General features: G+C 52.0%; 1 protein-coding gene across 4 annotated transcripts in view; it reads left to right on the plus strand.

Annotated features, from left to right (window-relative positions):
- Positions 1 to 450: 450 nt before the first annotated feature.
- CPEB1 (cytoplasmic polyadenylation element binding protein 1) overlaps positions 451 to 21,081 on the plus strand; it is a 38,264-nt gene continuing 17,633 nt past the window's right edge. The window contains exons 1-3 of one of the 4 annotated variants that reach the window (XM_071568711.1): positions 451 to 500; positions 5,348 to 5,525; positions 14,808 to 14,996. In XM_071568711.1, coding sequence (XP_071424812.1) covers positions 486 to 500; positions 5,348 to 5,525; positions 14,808 to 14,996 — 382 coding nt within the window. In that variant the 5' untranslated portion in view covers positions 451 to 485. Of the gene's footprint in view, positions 501 to 3,985; positions 4,076 to 5,347; positions 5,526 to 14,270; positions 14,546 to 14,807; positions 14,997 to 18,008; positions 18,067 to 21,081 lie in introns of those variants that run through there. The other 3 variants (XM_071568712.1, XM_071568713.1, XM_071568714.1) reach the window with 3 other exon arrangements.

Genomic DNA, 21,081 nt, shown 5'->3' on the forward strand with positions numbered 1-21,081 from the left:
GCTGATCCAAGCGCTTGAACACCCCCATCTGAACCCCTCTGGGGGTTCCATCTCCTCAAGGAGGTCCCAGTCTGCATCCCGTGTGCAGAGAGATGCCAGTGCCGAAGCTGCCCTTGGGGACCCCATGTGAAGCCCACAGCAGTCTCACCTACCCTCACTGGGGGCACAGCGAGCCCCACATCCTGCGTGCAGACGCTGAGCGGACCTCGGGCGGGTCTCTGACGGGACCCCGGGGGGTCTCTGAGCGCCCCCCCCCCCCCTCGCGCGAGGCCCCGCGGGCGGGAACGCACCTCAGGCACCCCCGAGGGCGCCACGCGGCCGGAGCGCGCAGTGCGCATGCGCGGCGGCCCCTCCCCTCAGCTGCGCCCCCTCCCTCCCCCCCCCGCCCCGACCCCGGGCCATAAAACCCAACGGGGGAACACACTCCCCGCTGCTCTCGCTGCCCCCGGTGTGCCCTTGCGCATCGTCCCGGACCGCCCGCAGCTATGTCTTTCCCGCCGGTGAGTGTGACCACGTGCTGCCGTCCCGAGCCTTGCGAAGCTGCCCCCGCCACGTGGTTGTGCGCGGTGGAGGGTGGGGAGGGGGTTCCCGCGGTTTAACCTGCGTGGATTTGGGCTGGGAAGCTCCCCCCATGCCTCCCTCGGTGGAGAGGAGATGTGGACCCCCCCCCCCCCCCCCCCCCCCGTCCTTCAGGAAAGCGCGGGATGGGATCCTCCCGTTCTCTGTGCGAAGTGCTGAATGGGGTCCGTCTTCCCTTTGCCCGCCCCGGAGGGGTCCCGCTGCTGAGATACCCCCGAGGGAACGGGGCTCTAAGGGAGCTCAGCTCATCAATAGCCCCAAGCTGCCTTCAGGGAAGCACTGGAGGAAACCAGGTCCCCGTCCAGCGAGCGAGTGGTGCCTGCGGTTCCCTTCATCCCAGTTTTTTTTGGGGGGGTTAACGTGGGCTGGGGGTTGCTGAGCTCTGGTTTGGATGGTGAAAGCGTGTTTTGGCTGCAGGGGATACTTGTGCTTTTGCAAGTGGTAGTTTTGTGTGCCTCTAAATCGCCTGTTTAAGCGTGCAAAGTGAACAAAGCTGCTGCTGTACTCTTAAAGCAGGTGCTGCCAGCTCCGTGTGGTGTCCGGCTGCTGCTGGTGACACAGGAGTCTGGGTCCCTACCTGTGCTGTGTGGGCAAGGGCGACTTAAAGACAAGTCTGAAAAACAAGTTCTTTTTTTACCCTTCATTATTCCCCAGCTGAAAGCAATTAATGCTCGTTGCGGCTGCCCGGGGGATGAGTTAACAAGGTGCGCTGGCACCTGGAGCGCTGCTGAGGCGCTACAGGTGAGGCTGTGCAAGGGTGGGAGATGGGCCCTGTGAGGAGCTTCAGGACCCCGCTGCTTTGCTGCAGTTTGAAACAGTTTCCCTACACCAATTAACAGCTAATTCAGCGTCCATACTATGCTGCAACAGGCGGCTCTGGGTATTGCTTGTGTACAAGGCTGCTTGAGTGATGGTTTCAAAATGTTTTGCTCTAAGAAAAAAAGCCCCAGAAGTAGCTGTCTTGACAGGGAATTGTCTTTAAAAATGGGAGTTTTGGCAAAATTAGTGTTGTTCTGGAATCAGTGCTCCCCTGTGAATTAAGACCATCTATATCCCTTTCAGTTTTGGTTCCAGCCAGCTGTGTCCAAGATGTCTTCATGCACTAAACCCTGGGACACAGCTACTTGCCTGCTTCACAGTATCCTCAGGAGCTAATGCACATCTTAGCCATACTGGCAGCCAAACTGTGTTTAATGACTTCCCTGAGGATTAGGATATCCTAATCCTGTGCCAGTGCTGTTGTGATGCTGCAGGTTCTGCCTAGCCCAGGGATTTCATTATCTCTAGGTTTCCTGTAGGTGTGTCTGCCTTGGGGCAGTGGAGGTGCCTTCATTTCCACTTGCCTTGAACAGCTTTAGACGGTTTTGCTGCACAGGTGTGTTATCCCACTGACTGAGTGCTGCAGGTTGTGCCTTGAGTGGGACCTCCTGCAGGTGAAGTTGTGGGTTCCGGGGTTGGCTTGGGGCTGGTGGCCTGGGAACGCCGGAGACATGCCAGCTCCCTGAAGCACAGCCAGCAAACAAGAGAGCTCTGTCGCGGCAGTAAGGCTTGCTGGTGGCCTCTGTTACTCTGAGGGAGGGGGAAACTCCTTATTTCTTGGCGCTTGTCTTCTCATTTCAGTTTGTTTTGTCCAGACTGCTAGAGGTGTCTGGAGCCTGGCAGTGCCCTCCTGGAAACCTCAGTGTCCTGGGGATGAATTTTCATGCTTGGACAGGGTTTCTTCATTAAACGAAGATGGGGAGGACTGCACTCCTGCCTTAAGTTTTACCTTATTGTATCTGTGTCCCAGCTTGGCCACAGGGATTTAACCTGTAGCCTCAGTATCGTTTGCTCTGTGGTGCTGTGCCTGCTGCAGAGAACTGAACTCCTGCTCTCCTTTGTGATCCAGGAACTTCCCTAGAAACTCGTTCTTTAAAAGGCAGTGGGTGTCTTAACAGGTGTCAGGAAGTGGTGTTTGACCCCTAGTGGCTTTCAAGCACCTCTCAACTGGATCAGTTTGGTATAGCTGTCTGCTGCTCTGGATTGGGATTGTGAGCTGGATGGAATGGCTGTTTGGTCACCCCAGGGTGTCTCCCCTTGTGCCCGGTCACTGCTGGGGCCGGCAGAAGGACCCCCCAGTGCTGCTGGACTGGTGCCTCTGGGAGCAGCGGGGATCGATGGAGCGTGGGCTGCAGTTGCCTTGGGAAGGACTTCAGGGAAGCTTGGGGAGGCAGCGTTGCCAAATCCTTGAAGGTAGAGTAGGGAAAGCGAATCCAAGCTGGGGTCCGGACTGCTCGTCTTGGTGGAGGGATGCCAGAGCAGAGCAGACTCTGAGGACACAGTGTCAGGGCAGGACTTGGTGGTTTTGGTATATTTCGCAAATATTTGCTATATTTCCGAAGCAGAAGGATTTGGGTGGATTCTCCAGCTAAGTGTTTGTAAATTGTTTCCACTGTCCTATCCAGGCTGCTGGGGCTGGTTTGAGCCCTGTCTGTTCTGGAAACCTGCAGAACTCTTCCCAAAGGATTATCTTTGTCTTAGGGATTGAAGGAGGGTGAGTGATGAGCCCCTTCCTACAAGGAGTTGGTTGTCAGCTCTCCATGTCCGGGATGCTTGCAGTATCTCAAGAATATCCCTGGCAAAGGTTAAAAGCTCTGTAGTGGAAGGGATTTTTGTGGAAAAGCTTGGCTGTGCCCTTTCTGTTCCTGTTTGGGGCAGGGCTGGCGTTGCCAGAGCTGCGAAGCATCAGAGACTAAATGAGCAGGAACGGGTGCGGTGCTCGGCTCGCTCCTCGGAGCTGTTTTGTCTCGCTAGCACAGACTGCGAAAAGAAAAGCTTTGCCTCCCGCTGGAAGTGGTTCTTTAGCAGGAACAGGAGTAGAATGTGGAGTTCCATACTTGTGCCAAGGCAGCCTGATGCGGCACTTCTTTTTATTAAAGATGACTGGCAATACTTCTGTAAATTGAGCTTCTGTACTCCAGCTGCTCTTTATAAAGAAGACTTAAAGCTTGCTCTGCCTGTTCCCTCAGCCTGCAGCTCGCTTTCAGCCGGACCTGTTCCACTCTTGGAAATGCTCCTGCAGAGCCCCAGGACCTAGTGTGGGGGTGGGCTGCACCTTTCAATAGCCAAAGATCCCAGTCCTCAGAGCTGAAGAGATGCTAATAAACCTAAATGGGCTGGAGTTCTCCAGCAATTGTTCAGGTCCCGCCAGGAGGCATCGTGCGAGTTGACAATTCAGTAGCTTATTCCTGCTGCTTCCAGGACGGGATTTCGTTTGCTTTTTAGCTAAATGGTGGGAGTTGGAGAAAACCATCAGATCGAGCATTATGGCAGTAAAACTGCTCCTAATGACGAGGTGGGGGGTGGAATGCAAGTACCAGACATGGGCTGGGCTAAAATTGTCGTCTCTGCATGAAAGTCAGTTTAGACCTGCCTCCTGAAAGATCAGCAGGAGGTGATTTGGAAGTAAAACCGGCTCGGAGCCTCAGACTTGCTGCGAGTGAAGCAGAACTGTGGGGTAAGTGAGGCCCGAAACTTGCAGGAACGCATCCAAAAGGTGGAGCCTGTATTCAGTGTCTCCTTAACAAGTACAAATGGCCCAATTTAGAGCTTCGGTGTGTGTTGGAGGAGCAGGGGCTCGTTTGCCAGCCTCGCTACAGTTCAGTTTGGATTTTTGCTTTAACTTGATTTGCTTAATGGCCAGGATTCTGCTCCGGAGGCCGGGACTGGCGGGGTTGTGATTCCGTGATCCTCTTTTTAATACCGGTCTTAATTGCCGGCGATACTGATTGCTCGGCAGAGTTTTTGGGTGGCGGGCAGACTTGTCCTCGGCCCCAAAACGCTGGGAGAGAGGTGAAGTTTAGCGGCTTCTAGATTGGCAGGGGCTTGAATGTGGTGCACCTGCTCCCAAACGAGGCTGGATGTCAGTGGCTTGTGAGCAGAGCTGGGGAAGCAGCTGCTCTTCTCGGTTCTCTGGATCGGCACCAGGGAGCAGGAGGGGGTTGATCTTTCTCATTCAGAACCTTTGCAAGAGGTAATCCTGGTTTGGGATGGTCCCATAACCTTGATGCTGGTGGATCCGTGACTGTGGAGGGATGTGCTAAAGCGGAGCTGGTTTGGGGTGATAAGCTCTTTTTGTGGTCAGGAGCTGCTGCCTGAAGGGAAGATCAGGATTTGATCCTCGGTCTTTCCTCAGGATTTTGTGCTGTTTGATTAGCTGGGAAGCAATGGTGGTGTTGTTTTTTGGTTGTTTTTTTCTGCAGACCTTTTTTCTGAGGTGATTGCTGCTGGCTGGGATTGTTCCAGGATGTTGTTCAGAACTCTGACGAGGGTGGTGAGATGAGTCCTGCTCTCGCTGTGCACAGGAGGAGCTCCTGTGGTTCTTTATGGTGTCTGCCTTGACCATGAGCATCTGCCCGTCCCCCTCCTCCCATCAGGAGGCTGATTTTGGGGGTCAGGCGTGTGCCTCTATTCCTCAGATCCGCTTTAGCGTTATGACGTGCTGTATTGGTTGTGTTCACAACCCAGCTAGTTTGGCTGCTGTGGCTCTTAGAGCCCATCCCTCGTACTTGAGTGTGACAGGCAGTCTGCTCCGATGTGCTGTGCTGACAAATTGCTGACCCGTTTGCTTAACTGCTTCTTTAATGCCAAGAATTGGGCTTGAGTGTTGCTAAGACCTGAAGCTAAAGCTAATGTGGGTATTGGAGGCACTCCAGCTTTCCGCAGTGTGTGGTAAGCTGAGTGCTGAGTACTTGCCTATTTGACACGAATACTTGTTCTCTTTTACCAGAAGGAAGATCCTGGGAGGAGCATCAGAGACTGCTGGGATAACCCGAATGCCCATGCACTTTCCACTTGCAGCAATGCAGATATATTCCGCCGAATAAATGCCATGTTGGACAACTCCTTGGATTTCAGTGGAGTCTGCACCACTCCTGTCACAAAAAGCAGATGTGACACCCTGCCAGGTGATGGGTTTGGCTGAGTTGAAGGGGGTGCTGGTGGAGGGCAGAAGGCACTCAGTGGGACCTGGTGAACATGTGGTGGTGGTTATGCTTAGTGGTGTGGTATTGGCATCTGCTTGTGATCAGAAGGGTGATTAGAGTCAGGGTTAATGCTGGTTTTGTGCCTGAAATGGGTAATATGTGTATTCCCTGGCAGTGTGGAGGTGCCTGGGAAGGCTTGCCTGCCTCCCTGTGATGCTGCAGGTCACTGTGTGGGCAGGGTGTGAGTGCTTGCTGCCTGACCTGCCAGCTCATGTGGATGGTTCCAGCAGGCTTCTGTAGCCTGCCTTTCCTGGAGGCAGGATTCATCTGCTCACAGGGTTGGCAAGGCTCATCTGCTGCATACATTGAAATTGTGAAAGAATTTTGAATAACCGTGTTTGCCACAGGTCAGTTAACCTGTATTTAAGAGCACACTGAGGCAGGCAGTACAGGTGGGTGCAGACTTTCCTGCAAAGCAAGCTTGCTGTGATGAAATTAGTGTTGCAAGGTCTTGTTTGCTCCCGACTGAGGGGGGTGGGTGTGTTCTGCTGCCTCAAAACAGAAGCTCCGTGCCAAAGCAGGGTGTTGGGTCTGGGCTTATTTTTATCTGAGTGAAGGACGTGCTTTTGTCCCTTTGCAGCAGCTCAGGTCTGCCAGTAAACGTACCTGTGTCTGATGTTGTTCTTGCCAGAGCACCTCTGAGCAACTGTGCTTAGTGCCAAGGATTTGGGCACTTGAAAGAGATTACTGTTGCCTTTCCAGTCTTTGAGTTATAGGGTCAATAAACACTTCAGCCGTTATTGGAATCAAACTGACCCTCTGGATGTGTCCCAAAACAAAGTGAGAAGTAAAGGACTAAACCTCCCCAGCTAGTGACCTTGCAGGCTGCTGTGGGCAGAGCAGCTTTCTTGGTAGTCACTTGGAGATGAGGTTGGCTTGGGCTCATGAATAACCTCAGTTTTAATCGAATGGATGTGTGGAAAAAGCTCCAGATGGGTGCCTGTTTGCTACTTGTGCAATGCAACTTTGTTCTGGGCTGGTGAAATGACTGCTACCAGATGACTTCCAGTGCAGCTTAATCTCCCGGGTATTTGAAGGGCTTAGCACTGTGGACCAGGGGCTGATCTGGCCATGTGATCCTGTGCTGGCACTGCAGAAATACCAGGGGAGGTGAATCGTTGGCTTCCATGGCCAGCAGTGCTTGAAATGTGCCTGGTAGAGTGGCATTGGAGGATGTGCTGGCTACTCCTGAGCAGTTGAGTAGTGAATGATAACTAAGTGAGGTTAGTGGTGCATTTTTAGAGATTTGCTGTTGGACTGAGCTGGTTTGTCCTTTTTTTTGTCCCCTGGAACAGTGGGAGTCAATGCTGTGTCTCATGTGGATGTATTGGAAGCATAAAGGAGGAATAAACCAAAGTATTTCTTTTATCTCCATACAGTGAGTTTGAGAGAGTTGTTTCTGTCTTATTGAACATTTGGAATGGAAATAATTCACAGCATTGTAGAACATTTCAGGATATTTCCTAATTAAGTTTCAGCTTATTTGCCAAAGTTAACCTGGTTAGTAAGGGAATTCTCTGCTTCCTATGGCAAATTCATCTTGTGAAGCTGTGGGCTAGTTACGGTTTTAGGTCTGGGCCTAGAGCTAGCACATCAATTTTAATTTGCAAGTGCTGTTTTCTAGACTTTGAGAACTCAGAGAGATGGGGGTGTTTGCCTGATACTGAAATGAACCTGCCTAATGACCTGCTGCTTGTAAGTCTTTGCTTGCTCTCTCTGTTCCTGTGGTGTTTGTTAGGGATGTCTGGAGCAGAGGGTCTGTCGTGGTGTGGAGCTTGGTTGGAGACCCTGAATTTCCCTTCAGTCGAGTTAAACTGCTTGTGTTTCAGGGTGATCAGTAACTCCTGTTGCAGATGCCTTGCAGGGCAAGTGCAGTGGGACTTGAATGTAAAAAAGAAAGTCTTACTCTTGCAAATATTATTTTGCTGCAGGAAAACTGAAGTTGTGCTTTGGGGATACCCCAAGTACCTTTTCTTGTTCCTTCTGTGACACCTGAGGCCACTTTCCCCAGTGAGTGCTGGCACAGCCACTTGTGCAGCCTGGGGACCAGGGAGGGGGGTCCTGCTTAGCTTGTATTGAATCCCCTGTGCAGTGGCACAAATAGTTGTTGATAGTGTGAAGAAAGAATTCCTCACTTCCCAAAGGATCCTGGGTGCTGCTGAGCCAGGGCTGGGAAGGGGCTGCCTTGGGTACCCTCAACGCTTCAGGTGGTGGGAATATGGTGGTGCCTCTGGGTTATACAGGAGACTGGTAAAAGCACAACCTGGGCCAGCAGTTCCCAGGGTCCAGGGTGGGCTGGTGGGTGAGTCAGCACCTGCCAGAGCATGGGCAGCTCAAAGCTGTGGGGCTCCTGCAGTCCCAGCTGTTTCCTCTGTGGGTAAGAAGGGCCTGAATGCAGCAGCTCTGCAGGCTTTGTCCTGTGAGACTGAAAAGTGCTTCTGTTACTGTTGGATTGCTAGTAAGAGTCTTCATGAAAAAACCTGGCACTGTCAGCAAGGATGTGAATCCTGGGACATCTGTGATCCATAACTGGGGAGATGCTTTGGCACTGGGACCTGAGTATGAGTTGTGCAGAAATTCACACCTGATGGCTGTAAAGCTGAGCACTAAAGTTTACAATATAGCTACTGCCCTGGTTAAGCCCTGCAGCAGGGTGTTGGATATTGAACAGGGATCTCCTGCCTTCTGTGAGCCTGGCTTTGGGTTGGGTGACCAATGGAGCAGAGATCCTTTGTAGCATTTTGCCACTGCTCCAAGTCACTTCTGAAGAATTTTTGAGCCTGTGGCACTTCTACTTTGTTCAGGGAATGCTGGTGTACTCTGATTAGGCTAGATTATCATACCAGGCTTAATGAGCCTGGAGATCCACCATAAATGTAGTATCTGTAACAGGTGAAAGGATTGTCTTCTTACAACTTGAACTCTTTCAGTGGGAGAGCTTGGAGAAGAGATTTTGTTCCAGCAGTGTAAATGCTTGGACTTTAATCTATTTGTGGTCCCTCAAGCTTTTCAGTTGTCATCTTGAGGTCAAACTAAATTTATCCTTGTGTTGAAGAAGGCCCTTTGAGCATTAAGAGGATTACACGTGGTGGAGAAGGGATGGCAGACGTTCATGACCTTTCATTAATGCTATTGAGGAATCACGTGTGGGGACACCTTCCTGGGCGCACGATGAGATCAGCACAGCAGCCTGAGCAATGTGAGAGGACAGGCTGATTCAGCACTCCTGGACCCACACAGCTGGAGTGTTATCCCTATCCAGGCAGAGCTGGGACTGCCACTGGAGGCTCAGCTTGCCATGCCTAATGTTTAGTCTCTGTACAGATCAGTTTGCAGCTAATGATAATCCTTGGTGAACATGGTTGCCCAGCCTCACCACCACCCCTGAGGTTTGGGGGGGCTGCTCCAGGAGCACCCCAAGCACCAGGCTCTAGCTGCTTTCCCAAACCTCAGGATACGGTGCAGCGGTGTGGGGAGAGCTGTCATTGTAGAACCTGTCTGGTGGCTTCTGGGACAGAATCACGGTGCTCCAAAACACTTGCCTGTCAGGCTGCTTCTGTCCTCTGTGGAGAAAGGCAGAACCTCCTCAGTGCAGACATCAACCTTCAGGGTCTTTTAGCCTGCTGTTGGAGGTGGGAGAGAAAACATGGCCTTGACAGAGGAGGGAGTAATCATCTGCTGGAATGCTGCCTGTCCTTGAGCAGCTGCTTTGCAGGGAATGTGGTTTTAAAGCTGCTCTGCATGTTCATCGCTGATCTGAATAGGAGTCTGAGCATGGCCAGTTTTCTGACAATAGCAGGTGATTTGTTTGCCGGGCCTTGCTGGGTGGAAGGTGCTGGTACCAGATTTTGTTTAAACCCTAAATCAGTTTTAGAAATAATCGTGTTCTGTAGGCACAACTTCAGCTTAAGGAGAACTAGGAGTAAAGCTCCCACTTGAGCTTTTGTGTACCTGTATATGGCTTCAGCTGAAGACAATGCTGGCTTAGAAAAACTTTAAAGAATTATAGGTGCCCCAAATGTCCCAGAGGTATTGATCTCCCTTTCGTTAAGCTCTGCTCATTTAACAGAGACAAAGCAGCCATTATTTTACTATAACTTGACAGTCCATTGTGTGACTAAATAGGAGATGCTTCCGTTCACGGGAGTGGCTTCAGGTGCCAAGGTTCAGTGTAAAGGTTGTTGGTTGTGGCCCATCAGGTCCTAATGATTCTCAGTGTCTGCTTTAGTTAAGGAAAACTGAAGGACAAATGCAAACCCAGACGAGCCGCTGACTAAATCGGCTTCCTGTTTGCTCTTAACTGCAGTCAATTAATGACCTATCACTTGTTTAGCCATCCAAAAAGTGTCTCTGATGGTGGTACGTAAATTCCTTTGCGGCCTTGAGGAAGGTGCCAGACAGCGTTGAATGCAGCTGACCTGGTGCGAATGGTCTTAGATCAGGGAACAAAACGTTGTAGGATGCAGAGACCCAAAAGGTAGCTCTGATTGCCTGGAGAGCGTGCAATTTCCAGGATCTTGAGGCAGAGCATCAGCAGGAGCTCAGAACTATTCTGCCTACCCCAGAGGAACATGGAATGCCAGGTACACATCTCGACTACTGAAATTCCACGCGTGTGTCCAAGGAGAGGAGCACACCTACTGCCTGTGGTCCTGGCCTTTGGATTTCAAGTGTCACGTTGACAGGTCTTCTAGTGGTTCTAGTAAATGGTTTTTTGAATCAGATCAGTGTTCTGCAGAGAACAGGGCCTTGGCCTGTAGCTGCTGAACTCTGCAGCAATCACAGACTGGGTGGTGTTCCTGAAGATCCAGCAGTTTCCTCAAGTACTGAGCTGTGTCATTCAGGTTTTGGTGCTGTAATTCTGTGACAGCCTCTGTTACTCTTGGAAGGAGGGAGAGCAGCAAGACTGTTGCAGTGTCTCTTCCTTGGTTTGTAAGTAGCTGTTTGTCAGCTGTTGAAGTGTTTGTGGGTATGGAATAAGGCAGATTCCTTCATCCGGCTGGGAAACAGGTCACACAACTGCAAGTGTCTCCAGTTGAGGGAATCTTCAGATTACAGGGGAGATGCTTGGTTGCATTTCAGAAAAAAACAAGTTACTAGAGGTTTATGACTAACAAATGCTTTTCTAGGTCCCTGTTGATCTCCATCGTACTCTGGGAATACGATTGGCTCATCCTGTAAAGGCTTATACTTGATATTTGCTTGTCTTGTGTGCAAAATGCACCTGAGAGGCTTAATTTTCAGGGATGCAATTCCCAGCCTTTACAACTGGAGGTGTAAAGAGGTGTGAAAGGCAAAGCAATGTTTCTGCCAGCTACCTTGCAGTTTGTGACCTGAAGAGTGCAGAGCTTCTCCCTTTGCCTCTTGGTTCTCTGGATTGGTTTGGAAGTTCAGCCTTGGTCAGAGCTTTGGTCCATGAGCTGAGTCTGGTTTTGTCAGTGAACAGAGTTTATACCTAAGCTGGGCTTATCCCTCCTCTGCCTTCAACACTTGGGGGCCTCATTCATGGAGGGGCTGCCTCTGTATTTGGGCTCTGCTGGAAACCAACCCAATGGGAGCAAAGGGAGTACTCTTTATGGCAGTGGAGATGGTAGGAGTGGGATCGAGCTTGTTTGGTTCCTGTTCATTTACCATTCATGACAAAATCCAGAGGAACAAGGCAACAGCTTTTAAGGTAAGCCCCACTTGCTGGGTTGTTAGCTGGGTTTGTGAGTGGCCTGGGTATGGAAGGCTCAAACATCGGACCATCTCTGCACTTGGTTGAAGCTCACCTTTCCAGAGTGTCTGATGGCACAGGGATGCTGCTGCTGTGGCATGAAGACTGAATCATGCTCTCTGCTCCCTTAACTCACCTGCCAGAGCCTGCCTGTGGATCACAGCTCCAGTTGCCAGGCCCTGCATGTCCTTCCCATACAGGCTTAGGCTGTAATTTCCTAAATATTTTCCTGTTTTAAATGCCTTGTTGGTGCAGCCACCCTGCATACCAGATCAGGGGAATGAGCTGGGCTTAACTCCCTGTGGCTTGGTTTTAACCAGATAAGCTCCCCAGCCCAGCTTCCTGTGTGGAGACTCACCTGCCTAAACCTGGTGTGGGTGGGGTGGGACAGGTGCTGGGAGCTGTCCCTGCCTGCAGGTGAGAGCTGAGCTCTGGATGTCCTCTCCTTTAAGAAGCATTTGTAATGTCTTAAATCCAGTGCTGACAGTGGAAGCCTGGAAAATGCAGCTTTCCATGGTGGGGGTGGTGTGGAAAGCTGTCTGGCCTGTGCTGCAGCGTGTCCTGGCTCCAGGGATCTCCTGGACAGGCAGAAACAGGAGAGGCACCTGCTCTGAGATTGGAGAGGGAGCATTTCACTGAGGACTTTGATCTCGTGATGCTGCTGAAATCAAACCAAACCAACTTGGGAGGTGAGAGCTCAGTCTCTCCCCAGTGCTCGGGCACAAGCCCAGCACAGCACGATTCCTTCTGCCAGGATGGTCGGCTTCCAGTGGCAACTCCAGGGAAAAATCCGGGTTGGAAAGACTCATGCTGGTGTTTGGGGCTTGGAAAAATTCTGCAGCAAAGCATTTGGGTTGGGCTGTGTCAGGTTGCAAAGTGAAATTATTTAGTATTTGGTAGGCATTTAGCTATGAGTAACTTGAGGTTATGACTCTTTAAACTGAATTTTTTTGTTGGAAATTTAATTCTTCCTGCTCTAGTATCTGGTTAGTTTTGTCTGCCTACAACAATTGATTGCTTTGTAACAAATTTCCAGACTCTTGACTTTTAAAAATAACTTCCAGAAATCTGCTTAAATTCTCTTAAGTTGATGTTTTTCCTGGATGACCTGTAGCCATCTTTCAGCCTGGCTGGGAGTGTTAAAGGGGAAGCAGGCTTGTGCTGGGCTGTTTGCTTCCAGTGCAAAAAAGTCTAATTAAAAACTGCTGGTGAATTCTGCTCTATGCCTGAGCAGTTAAAGCTGTAACTGGATTGCAGGGAGCTTGTCTTTATTGTGAATTGAAGTCATCAGAGGGAATCATGGATCTTTTAAACTTGAATCTGATTGGATTTGATTAAACTAAACAGCTTATTTCCTGAAAAATGCAGATAGTGAGGGGGAGAATGTGGCTGGATGCTGTGGAGTGAGCACTTCCTGTTGCTGATAAATTTCTTCCTTATTTTTCCTATTTCTTCAGTAGTCAGTTTCTTTGAAGCTGTTTGTGTTCAAGTTGTGTAGTCTGTCAGTGCTGTGTCCATTCTTCTCAGAAGATGAAGCTTGGTGGGAATTAACCTTTTGAGACCTTGCAAGCTCCAGGTCCTTAAAGGGCAGGGAGTGTCCTGCTGCCTGGAATCTGGGCAGGAGCACAGCACTTGTGCATTTTCATAATCGGAGGACTGCTGCATATTCATATGGGCAAGTTGTGGTTGCTGTGGGAACTGAGTTGTCTGAGTACTGTGCCATGTCCTCTCCTCCCTATGTCCAAAACAAGCAATCAAAAACTCTCTGGGAGGAACTGATGCATTGAAACACCCTGCTTGGAGAGGCAGTGTGGTGCTGCTGGAGGAGTAGTTGATGCTGTTACAGGTGCTTGGTATTAATGTGACTGAACTGGCACTGCAGCTTGTACTAGTACTACCAGGAGTAGGAAACACCCTGGTGGGTGCTGTCTTGTGGTCTGCTGTGGAGGAGGCTGCAGCTGGGAGGGGAGAGGTGGAATGTTGCCAGCAGGTATGGTTTTAGCTGCTCTGATCTTGCTTGTGGTGCCACAGCTCCCTCACTGGGATCTGGGGATGCTGGCAAGTCCCCAGATTGCCGTGGGTGAAGGTGGGTCCCTCCTCTGGTGGCATCAGTGGCCTGCTACGTGTAGGGTACCCACCTGCCACCAGTCCTTGCCTGGGCTTTGCTCCTGGGTATCCGAGTGGCACGGGATGTGGTTGTGGAAAAAGAGGCCAGGAACGCTGTCAGGCTGTCTGGGATGGCCAGGGCTGCACGTGAGGGGTAACGTGACAGGCTGGAGTGACTGCAGCACCCGCGGAAGAGCCGGGAGTGGTGTGTGCGAGCGAGGTGTACATCTGATGGCACCGTGGGAGGCTGTGGGGGCAGGGGGAGGAGGAGGAGACAGCTGCTGCTGCTTGGAGCTGGCTTATAAATGCCCTCTGACTCAGATTTTGGGTAGCACAGCTGAGCATCTTGTGGTTTCATCAGCCCCCAGATCCCTGCGTTAAACTGGAATTCTCAGACTATGAACCTGCCGTGTTTCCTTAGGCTGTTGGCACGGGCTTAAACCGAGGCAAGAATCTGGAGTCTCCAGTACCGTAGGCTTGTGAACACCCTGCAGGGGAGGGGAGGGCTGAAAAGGGGGGACCAGGCGGGTGGAAGGTGGTAAACAGGCCATGAAAAATTCCTGTTGTGAAATGGGTCCAGCCAGTCCTCTTCCTCCTATACCAGCAGGATGTGCCCACTCGTACTGGACCCGAGATAATGGGCTGCTCTCCGGGTGGTGGGGGGTTGAAGGTTATCCTTGTTACTCAGGGATAAACGAGTCAGTGAGGCACAGTGGCCAGGCTGAACCAAACAGATTATGCCAGCAGAATTGCGAAGCTTTGCATCGGATCTGAATCGGAGCCAGCAGCTGGAGACTGGCCAGGACTAAAGTGTTTTTGGATTTTGTGGGTGGAGGGAGGCGGGGACAGGGGAGCTGGGTAGCACTAAAACTAACTGTCTGCTCTGTCGCTGCTGCTGCTCTCGTCGTTGCTGGGGGGATTGTTGCCTCCAGCCTGGTGTCTGCCGTGCCGGGGAGCCCTGCTTTGTCCTGCCTGCCTCCCCTCATTCACTGGAGCTGCTCCTCTCTCTTCCTGCTGCTGTCTTGTCTGTCGGGGGAAATCTTTTCCTTTCTTCTTACCTTTATTTTGTAAGAGCTGATGCAGTTCTCTTGCATGGCTGAGTGACGTCACTGTCAGCACAGTAAGCATCAGCAGCCTGGTCACATGCTGACCCAGTCAGTAATGCAGACGGGATAGGAAGGTGGAGGGGCTGAGGGGGGTGGGGGGCTGGATTCTGGACATATGGTAGCCCTCCCTTTTGGGGTGCAACTGCTGGTTGCAGAAGCCGTGGCTTCAGAGTGGCACGAGACCTGGCTTGGGGCTTAACGCTTTGGAAAACTCCTTTTAAAAAGAAAAAAGCAGCCCTGAACTCTCAAGCTTCTGTTTGTTCTCCATCTGAGCAGACATCCAGGACTCTGAAGAAGCAGTGGCAAGCAGGATGCTTTTCCCTACGTCCACGCAAGAGTCTTCCCGTGGCCTCCCAGACACCAACGATCTGTGCCTTGGCCTGCAGTCCCTCAACCTGACAGGGTGGGACAGACCCTGGAGCACCCAGGACTCTGACGCTGCAGCACAAACCAGCACACAGTCCGGTGAGTCTGCTGACACATGCAGCAACAGTTGTTGGATTCCTTGTATGTTTTTGGCTGGTTTCAGGCTAATGTGGAGAGATGTGCTTGTGTAACAGGGTGCTGGTGGGGGCTCATGGGGGCTTCTGGACCTGTGGTGCTTGTGTAATGTGGCTTCTGAGTTGGAGAGGCTGTGGCTGCCTGTGCCACAGCCCCCTCTGCTCTGCTGTCAGTTCGCTGCAGATGAGAAGTGCCCGGGGTTGTTTTGCTCAGAGCTGTTAACGCTGATGGAGGAATAATCTCGCTGGGAGAGGAGAAACCCTCTTGCTGCGTTTTGAGGGAGTGGGTGGGGGGTGTGGTGTCAGGAGGCTGAACCCTCTGGGTAGGAGTGAGGCTGAACTTTGCTCGGCAGCCCCAGGAAATCCCTGGTGGCAGATAGTTCTGCAGGTGCAAGAGGGCTGTGTTTGCAGAGGGACCCCCCTGCCTGGCTGAGAAGGTCCTGGCAGCCCTGGCGTTGCTGCCCAACTCTGCTGTGGGGTGTGGTACAGCCAGCACCTGACAAGTTCAGCCGGCAGCTCACCGGCTGGGTGGGAGACTCGGAGGGATCCTTCTCCACTCCCACACTCAACTAGAAATAGCGGGCTGTGCCTGGCAGTGGGCTGCAGGAGATGCAGTGGAATGGCTTCTTGTTTTAACTCTTTTGGTCCAGCGCAAACCTACGTGATGGGCAGGGTGTGGGCTGGCAGCCACGAGCTGCTGTCTCGTGTGCCCTTCCCCCTTAATCCTCTCCAGTCTGTTTTTGCGGCTGGGATTGGCTGGGGAGTTCTTGGGGTGCTGAGTGCTTCCCCTGGAGTGATGTGGGCTTCAGTTAACTCTTCAGAGACACTAACAGCCTTTTCTGTTAAATCACAAGAAAAAAAGGGTGCTGTGTGCTTGAACTTTTAGTGCATCCCTTTGGCCTGGTATTGGAGCAGAGGGATAAAACAGGAAAGAATTCACTTCCCAGCCTTTGAGAGCTGTAAAAACCAGTTTCACAAACGGTGATGTGTTCGTTCAAGTATCAGTCCATGGAAAGATCTAGTGCTTTGGCAGAGTTTGTACAAGTTCAGCCTGGTTGCTACAGAAACTCATCCCTTTATAGCAGCATGCTGCTGCTTTGTTAAAAGGGGAGTGCATCGCTGTGCAGACTGGGGTGACACAGAGGCCCCAGGCATGGAGTTGGTGCTGACAGGAATGTAGAGAGCTGCTGGGGTGGGGCTGGACAGTGGGATTTGCCATGTAGATGTTTGGAGGGGTAAGGGGCTGCTGTTGACCACCTGCATCTAAGGGATGCTGCCCTTGGGATAGGAGGAGCTTCTGGGACACAGCAGCAAATGTTGTTGCACGAGTTGTAAAATAGCAAAAAAAAGAAAGCTCTAGTGAGGTGGCAGAGTTTGAACAGCTTGATCAGGGCAGCTTACTTGGGTTTTTGCACCTAATTTGCACAAGTCTTGGTGTGCAGGCCTGCCTGTAGGCCCTGGCGCGGGCACTTGAGCTCTGCTTGCAGCCAGGCTGCTGTACTTTATTAAGCCTCGCTCTGCTCCAGAGAGCAGACCTCCACATGGTCCTGTGGGCTTCCCCTAATAAACCAGGGAATACCACACACTCCTGTCTGCTCTCCTTTTGTTGCCAGCTGAAGCCTTGAAGGAGGAGGCAGAAACAAGTTCTTAGTGTGCAGTGGGCTGGCCTGAAGCCTTAGAGCTGTACTCTGAGCCTCTCCTGGCTGTTGGCAACCTGTGGTGCCCTGCTGGTCCCTGTGTTTCAGGGTCTTTAGTGGGTGAAGAGTACACTTACAGCAGGTGACACCCCGATGAGAGGCTCTGCTGCTCCTCAAGCCCCAGCCCCAGGCTCGGTGCTGCGGAAGAGGCTGGCACGCACGGCAGCGGCCGCTCAGTGCGGATGTCCCAGCCCCACTTGCTCTGCTGTGCCATCTCCAGTGCTCCCTTGGCCAGCTTCCTGCCAGGCAGACTTGGCAGAGGTGTGGTTGTCCCCGCAGCGCTGGCACGAGCTTGGGGCAGGCTCTGTGCCTCCCAGGCCAGGCAGTGGGGCTGGCAGGGCCCTGTTGGGTGGGGGGGGTCCACTGCCAGGGCTGGAGGGGCTACTGATTTCAGGAGGGAGGTTGATTTGGAGATGATTTGAAGGTTCTCTGTTGACCTCCCTGTGGTGTGCAGAGGGTGTCTCTGGTGTCAGGTGCCCCTGCTGACTGCAGTGCATCGTGCTGGAGCTCCTGCTGCTGCAGAGGCCTGGGAAGAGCTGTGGAAAGGATCAATCCTCAGGCACAGCCCTGGGCTCTGGTGATCTGCACCTGCTGTGTGTTTGTGACAACCTGTGGTAACAACTGCTGGAAGATGGCACCCAGTGCTGGCTGGAGAGGCCTGTTTCCTCACTCCTGGTATTCCTGTTGGTGCATGAAGTTGAGGTGGCTGGGATGTAAAAGCTGCCCAACTGCAGCTGTGCTGCTTGCACAGAAGAGGCTTTGGCCTTCATCAGCTCTGCAGAGGGTCCAGTGCCCTATGACTGGGGGTGTCATGGTTCAGAGATGGTGTTCTGCCTCTGCTTCACCCTCCCTTCCCAGGTGTGCAGCAGCTAGGCCAGGAGTGCTCTGTGACCTGGCCTGTTACTGTCCAGCTCTGAGAGCACTGGGGATGGTGTGTGCTGGCTGATGAGGTGAAAGGCTGGTCTCTCTGTGCAGCTGTTACATTGCTTCAGCCACCCCCACCTCCTATGTCTGCTAAGCCTCAGTCCTTCCTCCTTCCTAAGAGCCTTGGAGTGGCAGTGGAGCTCCTTGGGAGGGCAGAGCTTACAGTTTAGGAGTGTCTTTTGAAAAGCTGTGAAACACTCTGGGTGGCAGAGGAGTTGTTCTGTGTCTGAAAGCTGTGTGGATCTGAGTTGTTGGCAGATGCCAGTGCTTCCAGGTGGCCTGTTCATGCTGTGACAGGAAGAGGGAGGACGTGGCAAGGATGCTGCTGTGTCCAAGAGCTGCTGAAGCCTGGGAGACTGCGGCTGGCCTGGCCCTGAGGGGCTGGGCTCTTCACTGGGGGTGTCCTGTGAGCAGGTGAGGCTGCAGCAGTGCTGGGCTGTGTCTGGGGACTGGGGAGGGTTGGCGCTGCCAAGCAGAGCTGTTGTGCTGCTGGCACCCAAGCGTTTGGAAGGTTCCAGCAGTGACTCAGCTGTGCAGACCCACAGGGAGGTGGCTGGAAGGGTGGAAATACAAAAAAAAAGCTAACAATCTGGCTATAAATATTGCTGATGTGGTCGCCTGCAGTGCTGTGCTTGAGTACTGATGAGCTGGGACCTCCTCTCCTGTCCCTGCCGGTGCAGAGCTTCCTCAGCCTGGGAAGGACCTTCGGCTGCAAACCCATCTGGTGTCACCTTGTGCTCCCAGGGCGGTGTCACCACACAGCTTGGTGCAGTGAGAAGCAGGTGCCTGCTAATCCAGAGACTGGAAAGTGGTGGGGATGGTTTGTACACCCCAGTCCTGTCTGTGTCCCCATTCCCAAGGGACCACTGAGCCCCTTGCACCCCAACAGGGTTGTTTATGAGTTTTCTTTCTGCACCTGGCACTGTAAAGCACTGAGAACATGTGCTGAGCCCTGGGGAGTGTGCCAGAGACAATGCCAGTCCCCAGTGCCTGGAGAGAGGCTCTGTGGAGGCAGAGGCTGCTGCAGGCTTGAGCTGCTGGCAGTTACTGGCTGTAGGATTGAACTGCTGTCTCATAGCAGGCAAAGCGTCTCAAACCCTCTGCTGCCACTAGATCTGTCAGGCTGGTAATACTTCAGCAAGTCCCAGAAACCTGATCTGTGGCCTGGGGAGGGACTCTTGCAGGAAACTGGCCTTGAACACTTCCAGTCCTGCCATTCCTGGCTGTATTTCTTGAGGCAGTGTTTCCCCATCTTTAAAGCAGATGCACAGTAGGCAGACACATGTGTTAAGATCTGTGAGTTCACTGCTCTGCAGGGGCAGGGAGGGGTTAAGAGGCAGTGAGGTGGAACTGCCCTTGATGGTATCCTTTACCTTCACTGCCCTGTTCCTCAAGGGGCACAAGTAAATGGGGTCTCGATCCAATTTTGCCTGGAGAACAGCAGTATGCAGCAGATCCCTGTGCAGATTTTGGGTCTCCCTGGCTGGTTTTCAGATGCTTGGTCTGGCTGGTCTGTCCTGCCCTACATTGGGAACTGTCCCTATGTGGGACAGCAGACTTGCCCAGTGGGAAATCATCCTAAAACCAGTCTCTTAACACAAAGTTTGTAGCACTCACTTGGGAGGGTGTTTTCAGGAGGATCAGATCTTCTGGAGAGGATGTTGGCCTCTTTAGGTGAGCTCTTCTGATGGTGTCTGATGGAGCACCTTGCTGTATGTACCTCTTTGCTTGTGGTGCACCCCTGAAGCTGCTGGTGCAGCGACAGATCTGAGTTTTTCCTTGGGTCTGCTCTTGAGACTGCAGCTCCAGCCTTATCCGTGCCCTCTGCGGGGTGGCTGCTGCTGTCTCATTCTCCAGCCTGCAAGGTTGCAGCTCCAGTTGCTCTACTGGTCAGATGGCCTGTGGTAGGGAAATGCTGCTGAATCCTTGCAGCCTGTGGTTCTCCTGCTTCCCAGAGCACAGCAGCTCATTTTTGGAATAAGCTTGCTTATCTCTAGTTGCTTAAAATCTGCTAGGCTGCAGCTGTTGTGTGTTGCCTGGCAGATAGCAGAGGCCTTGGAGCACGGATCATTCTGAAGTCTTCAAGGCAAAACCTGCTTCTGAAGGATCAAAGAAAAGACCTGTTGCCCAGGAAGAAAGGTTGTCATGGACTCACACTCCTCGACAACAGAAGGGATTCATAAGCTGCTCCCACAGGTTGGGCTGTTTTCAGTGTCCTCAGATGCTGTGTGTGGTGGCAGGTACCTGAACGTGCCCACGTGAGCGTTGCTGCTTAGCTTGGGAGTGGTTGTTAATAAGTACAGCAGGGCAGTCACTGGCCTTCCTTGAGCTGCTGGTTTGAGTGCTCAGATGCAGAGCTTGGGACAGAGGATTTGAGTCAGGGAATTCCCTAGTTCTGTCTCCGTAATTTCTGCTGGGCTAACCCATACCTGCTTTGTAGGGCTCTCCCTGTGTATGTTTAGGTCTCTCCCTATTGGTTTTCCTCCTGTCTTTCGAACAAGTGGCTTCAGAAGATTTAGTTGTACCCTCAGCTCCTGTGTATTCCTGCTTGACTATGTAAAAATCTGTCTCCTTGTGCTAGAGGAATGTTTTAGAGGCCCATCCTGATAGGAGACCTCAGCAGCTGGATGACACTGGGTTGGCACCAGAGTATCCAAGGATGGTTTTTCCTGCTCCCTAGTGAAAGGGGAGCTTTGGGTGCAAGGAACAACACTTCTCCTGAATGAGACTCAGATCTAAGCCTAGGTCTGCTTAGAAAACACAGTGAAAGGTTCCTTCCCACTGCTAATGGGGTGGCTACTGGGGCAGGGAGACAAGGCTGCCTCTTGCTGTCCTCGGACCTGTGCCTGGTTCAGGAGAACAAGTATCCAGAGTTTTGACGGTGGTCCTGAATTCCATATTCTTGGTGCCTGTTGCCTTGAAAGGAAGACAGGCTTTCCCAGCAGCCTGCAGATGTCCAGGGAATAGCAGTGGAAGCACAAATGTGGTGGTGGTGCCTCCTGTGTGGAGTTTATGGAGGATAATGGTGTAAGAGAACAAAGCTGGGAGCTGACTCTTCTGCTTGGAGCATGTACTCTGAGAGTACCTAAAAGCTTGTCCTGTACTATCTAAGCTCTTGTAGGGCTTTTCTAAGGCCATACTTGCTGTGGGTGCTTAATGGGCACTTGTTCCTTGAGTGTGTTTCCATAACGGCTGCTCATGCTCCGTGGGCTGATTCCTTACTGGCTGACTCCAGCCAGCCATGCTGGTGAGTGGGAAGTAGAAAAATACTTAATAGCCGTACACTGCTCATGTGGCAGCAGTATTGGATCCTTAACAGAATAAAATATGTATCAAATAAGTAAAAGAAGTATCAAACCTGAGCTTGCAATTGGTTTCTAATGGAAGTTGCTCTTAATCCACCTCTTAAAGCTTCCATTTGAGCAGCTT

The sequence above is a fragment of the Pithys albifrons genome, chromosome 13 (assembly GCF_047495875.1).
Source record: "Pithys albifrons albifrons isolate INPA30051 chromosome 13, PitAlb_v1, whole genome shotgun sequence".
NCBI classification, from domain to species: domain Eukaryota; kingdom Metazoa; phylum Chordata; class Aves; order Passeriformes; family Thamnophilidae; genus Pithys; species Pithys albifrons.